General features: G+C 45.7%; 1 protein-coding gene across 1 annotated transcript; it reads left to right on the top strand.

The window, feature by feature from the left end:
- The first annotated feature begins 1,151 nt into the window (after nt 1–1,151).
- Nucleotides 1,152–14,982, top strand: LOC131289903 (MICAL-like protein 1). The gene is made up of 10 exons (XM_058319244.1): nt 1,152–1,307; nt 2,778–2,962; nt 4,783–4,844; nt 8,947–8,949; nt 11,322–12,020; nt 12,072–14,185; nt 14,262–14,397; nt 14,476–14,547; nt 14,621–14,830; nt 14,917–14,982. The coding sequence occupies exons 1-10, from the start codon at nt 1,156–1,158 to the stop codon at nt 14,980–14,982; spliced, it is 3,699 nt and encodes a 1,232-aa protein (XP_058175227.1). The 5' UTR covers nt 1,152–1,155.
- The last annotated feature ends 201 nt before the right edge of the window (nt 14,983–15,183 follow it).

Genomic DNA, 15,183 nt, shown 5'->3' with positions numbered 1-15,183 from the left:
CCTATCTCGGCTGGCGTGCGACCAAAAATGGGCAGACCTCGTCTCTCGTTCGCAGCCGCGGACAACAGGGAGCTATAATAATAATCCCCGTATCACTCGGCTTTTCGGCCCGTTCCATGAATGATCGTAAACACCACGGTTCGACGACTTTATTTGGTACTGTGGTCAAGGTGGTTGGGGAGGGGGCATTGCTTGTGTTTTGACTCCAGCGTGTCTTCAAGGTGCTGCTGGGACGGGAGATGACCTTTCTCTATCGTTCGGCCCGAGTTGGAGTGTGGTTTTTTGCTGAAATCAACAGTTTAATGTGGCGCATTACATACGGGGTGGAAAGAAAAAATCGGTGCACCGCTTTCGGTCGGTGTTGTTTCTTCTGTACCCTGCGCCTAAGCCGAACTGGCCGCGCGCTGTCAGCGAGCGACTTAATGATTTGAAAGAAGCAAAACATTAGCTGGGAAAAGCGGTAGGTCGGCTCCATACTATGGCCCCACCCGGTCCCATATCCTCCGAAGACCGAACGGCTGAGTACCAACCGTCACGCTACGACACTCACGGATCAAGCCGGGCGAGCGAAAGGGAGAGCGCCGACGACCAACCCCGCGCAGACGATAACGACCCGCCGCCCGACGGTGACTGCGACGCTGGGCATAAGCGACGAACCCTCGCGACGGCGTAACAGCGCCTATCGGGGCGTGGAGAGGAGTGTTCGCGCTGGTGACGGTGTTTTGTTGTTGCGCGTTGTTGACCAAACAACTGGCCGTGTGATGTGCATGGCGACGAGTGGTGACGGCGACGAGGGAGCTGGGGAAATTGAGGGAGGGGGGGAGTCTTGTACGCATCGGTGCGTCCGTGGGGCCCGCGCCACCACGCGCACCATTCAGCTAAAGTCAGTGTTTAACGAGAGCCCTACCAGACCGGACGCCGCGATCCGTCAAAGACGACTTCCGAAGATTCGTTTCGCTGTGTTTTTTTTTCCTCTCCTTGCGCATCCTACGAAAACGTAAACGCACGTCAATCGGACCTCCCTTTCTAGGGTCCCCTTCCTTCTACCTAACCCTGTTTTGTGTGATACTAACTGAAGTGTTTTTTGGTGTTTTTCGTTTGTTTTTTTTTCTCCCCTCCGGCCACAACCCCGTACAACGCAATAGATAATTTAGCATGTCCGAGCGTCGTGGAACGAAGGCACTAGAACTATGGTGCCGCCGGGTCGCCGAGGGCTACAAGGATGTTAAGATCACTAACATGAGCACGTCCTGGCGGGACGGTCTAGCTTTCTGCGCCATCATCCACAACTTCCGGCCGGATTTGATGTAAGTATCTCTTCGATCAGCCGTTTCAGCCTGCAAAATAGGAGAAGAAAGTCAAACACCACTACAGAAGGAACTACTCATTCCATTATCGTTTAGAACTCCAAACACTCACAGTTGATAAACCAAGGAGAAGTACACTTAATGTTACCAAACACCACAAGCATACACACAAACATACACCCACACACGCCATTACTAACGCTTTCTAATCCATTCTTTTTTCGGCTTCTTGCTTTCTGTCCCAAAAACAAAAAATATCGACAAAACTCAAAAACCACCCAACTTCCACCCCCATCATAGATACTAGAAAAAGAGTCTCTTTTGACCATAAAAAATAGTAAGTATACAGTACGCCCTCCCGTGTGTTGTCTAGTGGAAGCCTTCCTCTTATGTTTGTTTTTCGTTTTACTTGAGTGGAATTGTGTGTGTGTGTGTGTGTGTGTGTGTTTGTGTTTGTGCCTGTAGCCTTAGTACGGTAGTGCCTGTGTCCGTGTGGTGGACAACCTAATCCTTGATGTGCTCTAATTTTAAGGTGTAATGTGGGTTGTGTTTCAATTGAATACTTTTAAAAAAATCTTGCTTGGAATGGTCATGCCTACGTCTGGAGTCTTTTAATTTTAATTTAAAAAAGAAAGTATTAGAAGGCACCCAAATGACGCGCCAAACGCGAAGCTACTATCGAATGATAAATATGAATATTAACGGTTTTCGGTTGTGCGATACGTGAGAAATACCGCCGCGGACGGACGTGTTGTGTTCGTCAACGGATGTAGCCACATTGGTGCACGTATGCCAGCAGATCAAACTTCACGACGAAGACCGCCCGGAATAATAATTTCCACGTGAACTTAATGGGTGTTGGTTTTCGGTTTGAATTTGAAAGCGAATGTAACGTCTTTTGAGGACAAACGATGCGATGGAGAACATAGAAAGAATGTGGCCGTTGTGGCCGGCGCCAAAAAATAGTAGTTTTTTTTTAGTTTTGAATATAGAAAAATAAAATTTGGAATTAAGATTTTTCCCTGAAGTATATATTTGAATCTCCCAAAACTGGACTCGTGTAAATGCAATGAGATCATTATTTTGTGTTAGACTGTACAAAAATGTGTCTATAGCGTGATGTAAAAATGTAAAATATATCGCATCCATTATTGCATTAAGAAGTCCAGGAGGAATATTTTACACTCCGTAATTGTATTTACGTCAATGTGCTTTGAGTGTACAACCCCGTTTCCGTTACGGTGGATTGCACTGTCATAAAAATGGCCGTTACAACGTACATATAATTTCTTCGTCTTTTTGGACTACGTTTTATTTTCTTTATTTCTACTTTACGACTTTTATAGCTATCAGCCCCCCCTCTCCCGCTCGACTGGTGTTGTTATTTGTACACTAATGAGTTTTCTCTTTTCTCCAAACACGCGAATTCGCGGGGTTTGTTTGGCTTTCGTGTGCGCGCCCTTCTTGCAGCGATTTTGCCAGCCTCAGCAAGGACAACGTGTACTACAACAATGAACTAGCGTTCACCATCGCGGAGCAACATCTCGGCATACCGTCGCTGCTGGATCCGGCTGATATGGTCAAGTACGAGGTCCCGGATCGATTCTCCATTCTCACCTACCTGTCGCAGTACTACCGAGTGTTCAGCAATCAAGGTAAGGCCCATACTTTTCCCCCCACCCTTCGCTCATGATGGGGTTTAACGTTTGCCGCTATCCGGTTCGCAAACAGTCGACCTAATCACAACCACCATCTTGGCGCGCTGTTCTAGTTCTTGCCCCAAGCAGGCAAGGTTTTTGCACACCACTGGATGGATGTTTTTAGGCCAAACGGTACGGCTGCCTTACCGAGCCGGTATGGTTGGTCACCACTCGATGTTTTTGAGCTGCAGCACCACAGCAAATCGTTCGTCGACGGCCCCATGAGGGATTAACGTACGGTCTCTGACCAAGTGTTCTCTACCGTACCGACCGGTATCTATGACAAAAACCAACGTTCTTTTGATCGTGCTGCAACTGGTGGGGCTAGGTTGGACCTCCGAGAGTGCCTGACAACCACTCTAATGCTCGGTTGGCCGGATGCTTGACACTGATCCGCCATAGCAAATGGTTGTGTGATCGTTGTAAAGTGATAAATTTTACTTCCAAGCCTGCACCGATGCTTAACAACTGGCTTTGCGGTGTCCACAACAAATGGCAGGGAATTGTCATGCATAAACCGCATTATTGCAATTGTTGCTTTAACACGACGTGAAATGGTTGATTCTTTCGTTTGGTGAAAAATACTTCCAACTGAATTACTACCTTTGCCAATCTTGGCCCTGGTGTCCTTGAACCGCGAAGTGTCGTGTCCCGACGTATAACACATTTACTTTTCAGGAATGTGTGTCAGATTTTATTGCACAACTTCATAAACTAGTAATTGCTAGAAAATACATGCTATTGAAAACCTAATCTAACACGTTCCATACCAATAATAACACCATCAATGGACGAGTTTGGCATCTCTTTTACAAACGAAGAAATGCGATAAAGAGGAGCTAGAAAAAAGCATCCAATAATTCAGCTGTAACAGTTAATATTTCTCATTAATCAGCCATTTCGAAAATAACCATATCTTATACATAAAAAGTGTTATGGAGCATTTAAAAAATCTATGTTTAACACGAATAGTAGCGTCATCAATATATGGGTGTCGTGGTACTGAACGTGTTAAGTGAGCAGAATTGTACTCTGTTTTATTTCAATGTTCAACCAAGTAACAATTTTTCAACCAGAGATGATCTAACATTTATATTTAATATTTCATTTAAAAAACTTCATATACAGCAAACTTTAAAATTGAGAATGGGAGATAGTCTGCTAAATGTTTAAAGTATCAACAAAACATTACAAATTGAATTTGAAAAATAAATTATTTGAAACACTGTGTTACTCGTCTTTTGGTTTACAAACAATTGTGACTGGAAAACTGAAATTGCAAAACGTAACATCTGGGTTTTTACATGTGGGTTAAAGTATCTAAGTAAGTTTGAAATATCAAATTTAATGGCAATTTAGGATCCTTTCGAATGAGCAAAATAAAAAATATTTTGGAAAAATTGTTGTCGTTACCTAAATATTTCTCGAACACAAACGTTTGTTGAATAAGTCATAGCAGTGAAAGTTCAGATATTTTTTTCAAGTTAAAAGTTTCAACTCATCATTTTCTTGCGGTTTGAAAACCAATTTGTGATGAAATTGAGTTTTTTTGAGTGACACGAATAACGATTATCATCAACCAAACAGATCATACAACTGACCGAGAAATCCAAGAAGAGGGAATACCGATCGCTTCTACTATTACATCACCCTTTGAAGCTCCCTGTAATGTTGATTAACCGTGTTTTTCTCTCACTTTTCTCCCAACCTATGCATCACCCCTACACTGAATCCCCGGCATCGCCCAACAACCCCACTCCGGCTGCACCTTGAAGAACCTGCAGCGAACAAGAAAGCCTCCGAGAAGGACGCCAAACCCGACGACCTAAACCCGAAGGTAAGCAAATAATGGATGGACCATAAATTACCCAATCGTATCGATCCTTCGTTCGATCGGTCAGAGCAGAGGCAAAAGGCGAACTAGCCCAAGGTTCTAGTGGTGGTCCTGGGGTAGAGTGGCGTGGTGGTGGTGGTGGTGGTGGTGTCGGTGTCGGCCGCATGGTAGTGTTCATCCTTATCCTTACGAGCGCCGCCGCCGTATATCTTGTCGTGTGGTCGAATCCTTTCGATAAATTGCTTCCCACCGTGGGGCAGCGAACGGGGGACGTTCAATGGGATTCCCATGTTTCACCGAGCGAAGGCCATTCCGAAGGCGCGTATGCATACCGTGTCCGATTCTCGAACTTTATTTACTCTCGCTTCATTTGCTAACAAATCACCGGAGAAAATTAACCGCACGTGCTTACCGTCGATAACGCAAATCTTCTTATGGACCGGAGTTAGGGAGTCGGTTTCCACTTTATTTTCTAGACGGTGGGGCAGTGTAAGTAATTCAATGTCTGTGGACTGATGGAGAACGTGTAGAAATTCATGGCTGGTGTTGCGATACTCTTTCCATTCCATGTAAATATATATCTCTCTTGGCATGCATTGTGAAATTCGTTCTAACCTCCCGGCTGATAGGGTTGGGTCGTCTCGTTCTTGTCCGTGCGTTCACTTTAATGTGCGTTTGTTTATCCGGTTCCCGTCGGCCGTTTTTTCCGATGGTTTGCTATCAGTCTATAATATCATCATCATTACCATAATACGGAATGGTGGGCCCTTGTTGCCACGAAGAGATGGGTTTCTAGGTTAACCGCCCGATGCGAATCAGATTGGCAATAGAAGACAATCATAATAGGAAAGAAAAAAACAAAACTACCAACATCGAGCCGTAGCGTGGGCCAAGAAACCCCGCCATACTTGCGGCCGAACAAGCCACGAGCAGCGTGTTCGCTTTATGGGAGAAAACAAAACACACGCCATTTCACTTCGGGAATAGAATATTGGACCGGCGGCGGGGGAATGGTAAAAATGGGCCCGGAGGGAGGAAATGTATAATAATGATGGCAAATTATATGTAGTTCCGCCGACGGATGGCCAAGGGGAAGCTTTTACCCGCAAGCCGCCCCCCGTGGATACGCAGCTTAAATCTGTATAGGGAAAACCATTCGTATTTTTTGTTTACTGTTGTGTCGGTTGTTTTTCTTTTTTATTTTGCGTCGTTCAAAGGTCCCACCGATAGGCTACGGGTATCAATTTCGCGAGCAACGGTGTGCAGTTGACGCGTTCAACTCGGTCATATCGAGATCGGTTCCGTCTGCTTCCGTCGGAACCATGTCGAATGCGTGATGGATGACGTGTGCAACGTGGTGTTTCTGTGTTTGTCCTATTGTTTGTTATGTGTTTTATTTTTCCCTAACCAACCGATCCACGAGGAAAACGCTATGTACACGTGAAAAGAAAGGTTTTTTCAAATGATCTCGTTAATCGGGATTGTTGATCTGCGCAACAGAACACGATAAAAAGATCACGGTGTCTACCCACATAAACGACCGGTTTCAGCAAGTGTGCGTGTAAAGATTTTTTTTTATTTAGCCTGATTTGAATATCGAGCACTTCGAGCATCGATTCCGGTGCCAAATGGTCACTCAAACTCACCGGCATTTATAGGGAAAACTGTATAGCAAAACACCCCCTAGTGTCATGAGCTTGCAGACATTACCCGTAATTGACTTTCCCTTATCGGCACTTTGCATCGGACGTGCTTTGTTCGAAATCACACCAAACCCATCCGCACCGGGAAAATGTTCTCGTCTGACCGAGCAAAGGGCCAGATTTGGTCAGTTTTTTTGTTGTTGGCTGCCGACGATGCGCAGATAATTGTACACCTTGATACACCTTCAAACCTTTCTGCCGAGCACGAAACATTTTTCATTTACCGAAGGTAAATCTCCGGAAATTTCATTCACTCTCGTATAGCGCTGGCATTGAATACAGGAGGGACCGGAAGTTTGTACGCGACATCCGGTGGATGTGAAATGGGAATGTCCGGATTGATCAATCGCGCGCGCAATTCGAAAAGGCAAAAATCTATTGTTTAAACTATCAGTACGTATTCCGAACGGCTTTACGGTTGAATGATTAACTCGATTGAAGGGTTTGAAATATAAACACGAAGCTTTTCGTTGCATGCCCTTTTCTCAATGGTACCATATTGCAACGCACATCACCGGTCCAGAACCGGATCTACCTATGAGTGGACTAAGCGGCGACGAAGTGACCCAAGCTTAAGGGCGAAAAAGAAACGCTTTATATTTTATGCTTTTTTGTTCTTGTTTTATTTTGTTTTTAATGTTTGAATGGATTGGATTTATGGCCATGTTTTATCGAGATAAATTTTAGGCAAACTGTGATTTAAAATATTTGGATCTCTTTTTCTACCATAGAAAAACGTACTAAATTAATTGAAAGAGAGTATTAAACGAGAAGTTTCCAGTATAACATTATTTGCCCGTCTGGGGTTAGGATTTCTTACGTGAATATGATGAATTTCAACATTTCAAGTTATATTTTCAATAACAGGGTAATAGAATGATGTATTTATAAAAATATTTAATTAGAAATCAAATCTGAAACTGAAATCTAATCAGAAATTGCTAAAGAAATCAGAGCGCCTACAAACTAAAGTCTTATTTTAGATTCTTCTCACGATATTTCCCCTGTAGATCAACTAACATTTGTTATAACACATGCACAGGAGATAGATGAAAAATGAAAAATAACACGAAGGATCGTATTTAGAGAAACAAGTGTTAGCATTGGTAGAAAATTCAATGCTGCAAATATTTATCATACAAGCTGTTATACAACAAATATTTCCAACTGTGGGCATTGGCATAGAACCATTAAAAGCACATGGAACTATTTGGAGGGCCCCCGTTTATTCCACCTCTCTGGGCCCGCAATAGATTGATCTGGCTCTGCACCGAATAAACAGATCGCCGTTTTTAAATAACACATGCGATTTCTATCACCTAGAACAAATACGTTAGCAAACAGCGCTGTTCCTTAACACCAAAGCTACCGCGATGTTTACTGTTTACCGAAACTTTACCGCGATTTATTTTCAATATTAAAAAGAAAATGTTATGTTGGAATACATAAAAATTAAGTTGGATGTGTGAAAGTCATGCATCAACATTAGAATTGTTCAACCTTAAGAAATAAATGTGATTGCTAAAGTACGTGACCAATCAAAATGACTGGTCCGGTAGTTCAAGTGTTAAATGTGTTAGTTTACAGCAGATTCCATCTGTAACAAGAAAGTCCATTCAAAATAATAGGGGTTATCATGAAATCGTCGTTTCGTTTTAGCGGTCGCTAAAGGCGCTCATTCGTCGCTAAGGGTGCTCATTTGTTCATTATAATGAACTTTTAGCGACTGAAATGAACAAATGAGCACCTTTAGCGACCGCTAAAACGAAACGACGATTTCATGATAACCCCTAATAATAGCCAAATTATGGCTGATTATGTAAATAATTTAAATTGGTTTAATATTGTTACGTTGTTAGGTTATACTGTCAAGACATATTTAGAATTACCACCTGAACTGATCAGAGCCATATTTTTCGTTTAAATAACCATAGTTTTGGTTACTGTTCTTTACCAATTTGTTATGCTCCATTGAGAAACTGGCAGCTGATGGAACCATACAGGGACGGCAAAGTTCATCGACGTTGTCGTCGTCGTGCTTTGTGCAAACAACTTTGAATATTTACACACATCCACACACATTGCCTCGCGAGCTGACATATGTTTAAATTTTCACTAGCTCTGCAACCTTCCTATGCAACCCGGAAGGCGATGCACAACCATGTTGAAACGTGGAACTTAGCTTAGGCAAATATTGAACTGGTAAACATCAACCCACCCGGCGTTTCCCTCTCACAGCCGGCTCTCTACAGCAGCTCCCTCGCCCTAATTTCTGTCCTTCCCTCAGGCCACGTTAAACATACACATCAACACACCTGAATCATCGGTTCGCGATAAGCGTTTCATCTGAGAGTGAGAAAAATTACCGTTCAGCTAAATGGCTGCGTCTCCGCTCGGTCGAGATTGTACGCTCTGGCCGCAGAGTTAGTCTCTGTCCACTCAGCATCCGGGTGACACTGGCCGTCAGGGTGACAAAAATAGGTTTATAAGTTAAAGATGTGGTGTGGTGAGCTCGTGATGATAGTGAAACAACTGATAAGTGGAAAGGGTTCATCTGCGGGCAATTAATTGAACGCACATGCACAACAAGTATGCACCAGGGTGACTAATCACACAACTAATTCGAACCAAAGGGCTGCCACTAACAACTAACCCCCTCAACCTGTTGTGTTCTCGTTTCTCGCAATGTTGATGATGCGTTCGTTTCTGGGGAATGCTGTTGTGGTTGCGATAAGGAATAAGCATTTGCTCACCGTGTGTTTTCTATTTCTTTCTTTCTTTTCCACTCTTTCATTCTCTTCCCTCTTTCCCCCGTATATGTTTCATATCTGCTGGCGATCTTTATCCGTGCACTACGACATCGCTTTTAATTGCTCAATCCGCATTCCGTTGGATACACACATGTTTTGCATCGATCGCGCACGCCACCACTGGGTGGGTACCATCCCGCAGGAGGAAAACAACAGCCTGGACATAGTCGGACAGTATAAGCCGGAGATCTTCTGCTAGAGAACGCGGGGGCAAGCTGCTGGGCCCCCCCCCATACTATCGCTGCGAGGAAGCGGCGGGATTCTCTGGTGGAAACACAGCGAACAATTTTGAAAGGAGCAAATGAAAAAGTGTGGAAAGAAAACCAAAAAAACCTAAGAACGACAGCACAAACCGAGCATAAGAATTAAGCCTACGTGGTGGACATAGGCGTCACGTGCGAGAAAGATTGACCGGAGAACAACGGGAACATCCCACCCCGGAAAGGTGTTCCGAATAATACGGAGGAAGAAAAATCGAATGTCATTCTCATCCGACGGCCATGAAGCAGTAAAGAAAAGGGGTGATCACTTAAGATAGTAATTTAAACAAATCTCATCCACAAAAAACACATCAGAAGTATTGAAATCAGAATCTCTTCGACGTCGAGAGCGATCCGGGAGCCGTTCGAACAAATCGATAAGAATCAATACCAAAACTGAGCATAAATCTCCACGTTTGTAGTTACTCGTTACTCGATAGTTACTCGTTTTTTTTTTGCGCTAGAATTGTGTGTAATTTAGAAATAAGAGTGTTCGAAGTATACCATTATCATCAGTACGAACAGAACCCCACTACTACTTGTACCGTTTACCACTGTTGGATGTGGCACAAGTGCTTCTAACCATCAAGGAACATATTGAAAACACTACCATAGAACATCATCCTACTCCGCTGGCTTCGTTTTCTTGGGCACAATTTAATTGACCCAAAGAGACGATCGAAAGCGATCCGGGCATCGCGTAGATACGCACGGCTAAATACCGTCGGTCGACGAATCACTGGGCCGCGACGACCGAAAAGCGTAGAGAAAGCAGCGGAATTGGACTGGTTGCTGGTTGCTGCTAGGCGGCCGGAATCTCAAAAGCCAGGTAATATCACCGTGCGACGACAGCCGTTTTTATTCGTAGCCTAGGTACACCGTTTTCACACCGCTGCACGAAAGTGGCAACCATAACTAAAACGATCGTATTCAATCCACCCACCGTAGCTTTGATCGACTTTTCCCGACGCCGCTTTCCATTGGTGCGAAATGAATGAGAAGATAGAAAAAAAACATCCAAAATAACAGTAATCTGTATTGGTCCGGTTGAATTGAGCTGATTTACCGCCGGCCCTCTCCGCTGTAGACACGCTAACGCACGATTAGCGACAATTAATCGCTGCTAATTTTCATCGCCATATTGCTTTCCCGCGTTTGGGCGTATTTTTTTTCGTTTGCTTGCTTCCCTGCCATACCATGTCTTGTATTACCTACCTAATTTTTGTATGTTTCATTATTTTCAATGCTTCTTATCAGTGTATGTCTGTTGTTTTCGTTTTGACTCGGGATGTCTTGATTTTTAAATAATTGATTGGAGAATCCAAGCAATTTTTAAACTAATTTACCATGCTGCATTTATCCTTTGGAATCGATTCTAACCCCAGAAACATAATATTTTAATCCCGACTGTCTTCTAATAGGGGTTATCATGAAATCGTCGTTTCGTTTTAGCGGTCGCTAAAGGCGCTCATTCGTCGCTAAGGGTTCTCATTTGTTCATTATAATGAACTTTTAGCGACTGAAATGAACAAATGAGCACCTTTAGCGACCGCTAAAACGAAACGACGATTTCATGATAACCCCTAATAACCCCTAATAGCCTCAACCTGTTCAGTGAAACGAAAGCTTTCTTTTAGTACTAATTTCGCGCGGTTTCGGATCTACCAACCACTAACACTAACCGCATCGCTTTCCACTAATCCGCAGATGGCCAGCATACCAGCATTCGTGGGCGTACCCAAGCGCGCAACCTGCAACCGTTGTAGTAATCCCATCTTCCTGGCAGAACGGATTAGCTTCGGCGAGAAGAGCTACCACCGATCATGCCTGAAGTGTGCCCGTTGCGGAACCCAGCTAACGGTTGGCAGTTTCTACGAGACGGAAACGGACGGCGAGTACTGCTGCGAAACCTGCCCGGATGAGGAGCTTCAGCTGGCGAAGCGGCGCGAATCGTCTGCCTCGTCCGAGAGCAGCACCCACTCGTCGATTGGTGGCGGCGCCGACCCTGGTGGAGTTCCGGTGGTTTCGACCGGCCTGCCGCGAACCGTCGTACGTAGCAGTAAGCTGCTCGATCGGATCTCGTTCTTTGAGTCGGCACCGCTTAGCGATGAGGAGAAAACGTCCAACCTGGAACGGAAGTCGAGAATGAGCAGCTTTTTGAAGCAAACGCTTGGAAATGACGAACAGGAGGAGCAAGACAAACCGCCGGATCTTCCGGTATTGCCACCGCCGAAACAGAATAGCGTAGATAAGCAGCCAATAACGTCCGCCGCTTCCACTGAACCGGAAGATCCGACGGTCGACGTGGAGGATGAGTTTGAGAAACTTGTTCAAGGCCTCGACGACACTGCTGGCCGGGAGGACATTTCCGAGAAGTCTATTTCAAATGAGTTAGGATTAGAGAATGTAATAACCTCCGCAAGTAGCAACACGCAGGTTCCTTCTGCGGTGTACGAGATCAAAGACCACCCTTCCGAAGAAATTCAACCTTCCGAGTCCATTGAAGAGAGTTTGACGGAGGCAACCAACGTCGTGCTAGTTCCGGCTGACATTAGAAAACAATCCGAGACATCGGTAGAACTGCCGGAGACAGAAAAGCTAAAGGACTCCAGCCTGGAAAGTGATGAAACATTAGATGACACAATAAACACAAATACCGTTATTCAACCAACGACCGAGATCTCACTAGAGACTGTTAAAGATGATCGTAAATGTACCGAAGCGATTATTGAGGAAGAGAAACAATCGTCTCCTACGCCACCGGTGTTGGACTCGGTTCCAGCAAGTGTGACTGAATCTATTGTGCCTGAAGGAAAGGAAAGTACTGATCCTAATCTTTTGCCCAGCCACGAATCTGTGACAAGTACCGAACCGAAGGATTCGACAAACGAACCGATCACTAGCGAAACCCAGGTGTTGCCTGATGATTCTGTATTAAATACTAACCTTAAACAGGTGCCTGAAGAACTTGAAACGAGTAACAAGTTGAAATTGGAATCGGTAGAAGAACCTGTGGAAAGCAGCAAGCCGGCGGAATCCGAAGTGCCTAAGGATGAGAAGAGTGTCAAACCGGCGGTGGTGATTGAACCGAAAAAACAGACTGATGAAGATAATGATGATAATGAAAAGAGGCCAGTGATACAGAGTCCTACGGCCGATGAAGAGCAGTATCCATCCGATCTGAATCCGTTTGGAAATGACGACGAAGAGGATGATGCACCCAGCGGAAAGCTAACGGGAGTACAGAATACAACACCGTCGAAACCTGTTCCTACGGCACGCCACATCAGCACAAATCCTTTCGGCAGTGACGATGACGATGATGATACGCCTCAATCGCCCTCATCGAAACCACCGCGGCCACCTCCACCGAAGGTAAAAACAACCGCTTCGAGTGCAGTGCCGGCGAATCCGTTCGGCGAGGAAGACGACGACGAGCAAGAGGAACCGGCAATCGTGCCGGTGGTTTCAAAGCCCTCTCCACGCCGAACGCCGGTGCCGACGCCAAGGAAAGCGCACGCGTACAACGATTCCGTCAGCTCGCTCGATAACTCGCTCATGTCGAGCAGTCGGTTGAGCAGTTCGAACGTTTCGCTTGCGTCCAGCTTAGAGAGCGGTCCTTCGTCGATGGTTGTGCCGAGGCGCAAGAAGGGTAAGGCACCGGACGTGCCCGTACCACCGAGTGGAGGAGCATCTTCACCGAAGCCTGCTCTAGTCGTGGTGCCATCCGGTGCTGATAAAACGTCTACGGAGAACCTCTCCAATACCAGCGGTAGTGGAACTCTAACGACACCACGTAAGAAGCGGCTGGCACCAGCACCACCACCATCATCATCATCGACCCCGAAGCAATCCTCGCCAGGCTCCCTGGGCGTTAGTGCTACTTCCGCAAGTGGGGGTCTGACGCGGGTACCAAGCCAACGGTTACTTACGCTCGATGCCAGCCTAATGGCCGACGAGCACGATCCATCCGATCCGGTGAGCCGAGCCCCGAGTAACGAATCGGTCGTCTACCGGCGAACCATTGTGCCGCTGGTGCTGGACGAGGACGCCAGTTCGGAATCGCCAGTGCACAACGCCGCCACCAGCAGCGAGCGACAGTGGGAGAAGATGAAGGACAACAAGGAAGCGCAAAACCGCAATCGCCAATCCCAGAGCTCGCCGATTAGCGAAGGCAGCAGTGGCGGAGCTAACGGAAGTTTCGGAAGCCTCTCCATTCTGGCGAACAAATCGTCCCAGGGCAAGTGGAAACGGCGCAAAGGGCCGGCACCCGCGTTGCCAATGCTGATCGCGGCACCACTGCCGGAGCGAAAGCCGATCAAAATGCTTCCCCTGAAGGAGATCCACCAGGAGCTACAGATCATCGAAACCCAGCAGCAGGGCCTGGAGAAGCAGGGCATCGTGCTGGAGAAGATGATCCGGGAGCGGTGCGAGGGGGTCGAGGCCGATGTCGATCTCGACATTCGGCTGCAGACAAACTCGAAGGAGGTGGAAGATCTGATCATGCAGCTGTTCGAGCTAGTGAACGAAAAGAACGAGCTGTTTCGTCGCCAAGCCGAGTTGATGTACTTGTACGTACGCAACCCGTTCTTCTTGTGGAACGATATTTTCACCTATCCTTCTTTTTTCTTGGTTTTCCTTCCTCAGACGACGCATGCATCGGTTGGAACAGGAACAGGCTGATTTGGAGTACGAAATCCGGCTACTGATGGCTCAGCCGGAACGGAACAAAACCGATTCGGACAAGGAAAAGGAAGAGGCATTGATCGCGCGTTTAGTTGAAGTATGTCAAATGGAATTTGTAAATACATTGGTTAAATGTGTTTCCTAATCTGCGATTGATATTACACTTTTTTTATAGATTGTCCAACTCCGGAACGAAGTTGTCGAATGCTTGGAGATGGATCGAATCCGGGAGGCCGAAGAAGACTTGGTAGGCGATCAGTTCCTCCTTTCGAACGGTGCTTAAAACCGTGTTTATAATACTTGCTTGCTCTCCTTTTTAGTCAATTAAGCAGAGCATTGAAGAACGTGCCGCTAGCCAGCAGTCCAAGCATGGCAGCAGCAAGAAAGAATCATCCGCAAACACGTCGGCCACCCTGCCGCTGACCGATGCGGAAAAGCGCGACTCCTCCACGAAGCTCTCGAAAAAGGAAAAGAAAAAGCTCAAGGAAGCAAAGAAGCTGTCCAAATCGAAGAAAATCGACTCGGAAAAGGCATGTAGAGATAGCCGTTGTTTGTGGTATATTAGTGACTGTATCTAATGTGTATGTTTGGTTTTCCAATCTATTTCACTTGATAGGATGCCGATGAAACGGAAAGCAGTGCGATTAAGGAGAAGAAAAAGAAAAGGAAATTTCTTTTCTAAAACTACTACACACACCGTAAGCTATTGAAGTTCTAGGGTTTCGTTGGAGAGAGGTGCACGTTCTGAATGTGTGTGCCGTCGTAGCTGGACTGGTTTACAGTTAATTCTACATTCCTTTAGTGCTGATAATGGTTGTTCCGTCCGTTCAAGCTGTGCAACACAGTGTCTAACAATCGAGCTGGAGGAGCAGAGGTCTTGCAA

The sequence above is a fragment of the Anopheles ziemanni genome, chromosome 3 (genome assembly GCF_943734765.1).
Source record: "Anopheles ziemanni chromosome 3, idAnoZiCoDA_A2_x.2, whole genome shotgun sequence".
In the NCBI taxonomy this organism is placed as follows: domain Eukaryota; kingdom Metazoa; phylum Arthropoda; class Insecta; order Diptera; family Culicidae; genus Anopheles; species Anopheles ziemanni.
This window is presented reverse-complemented; position numbering and strand designations above follow the sequence as displayed.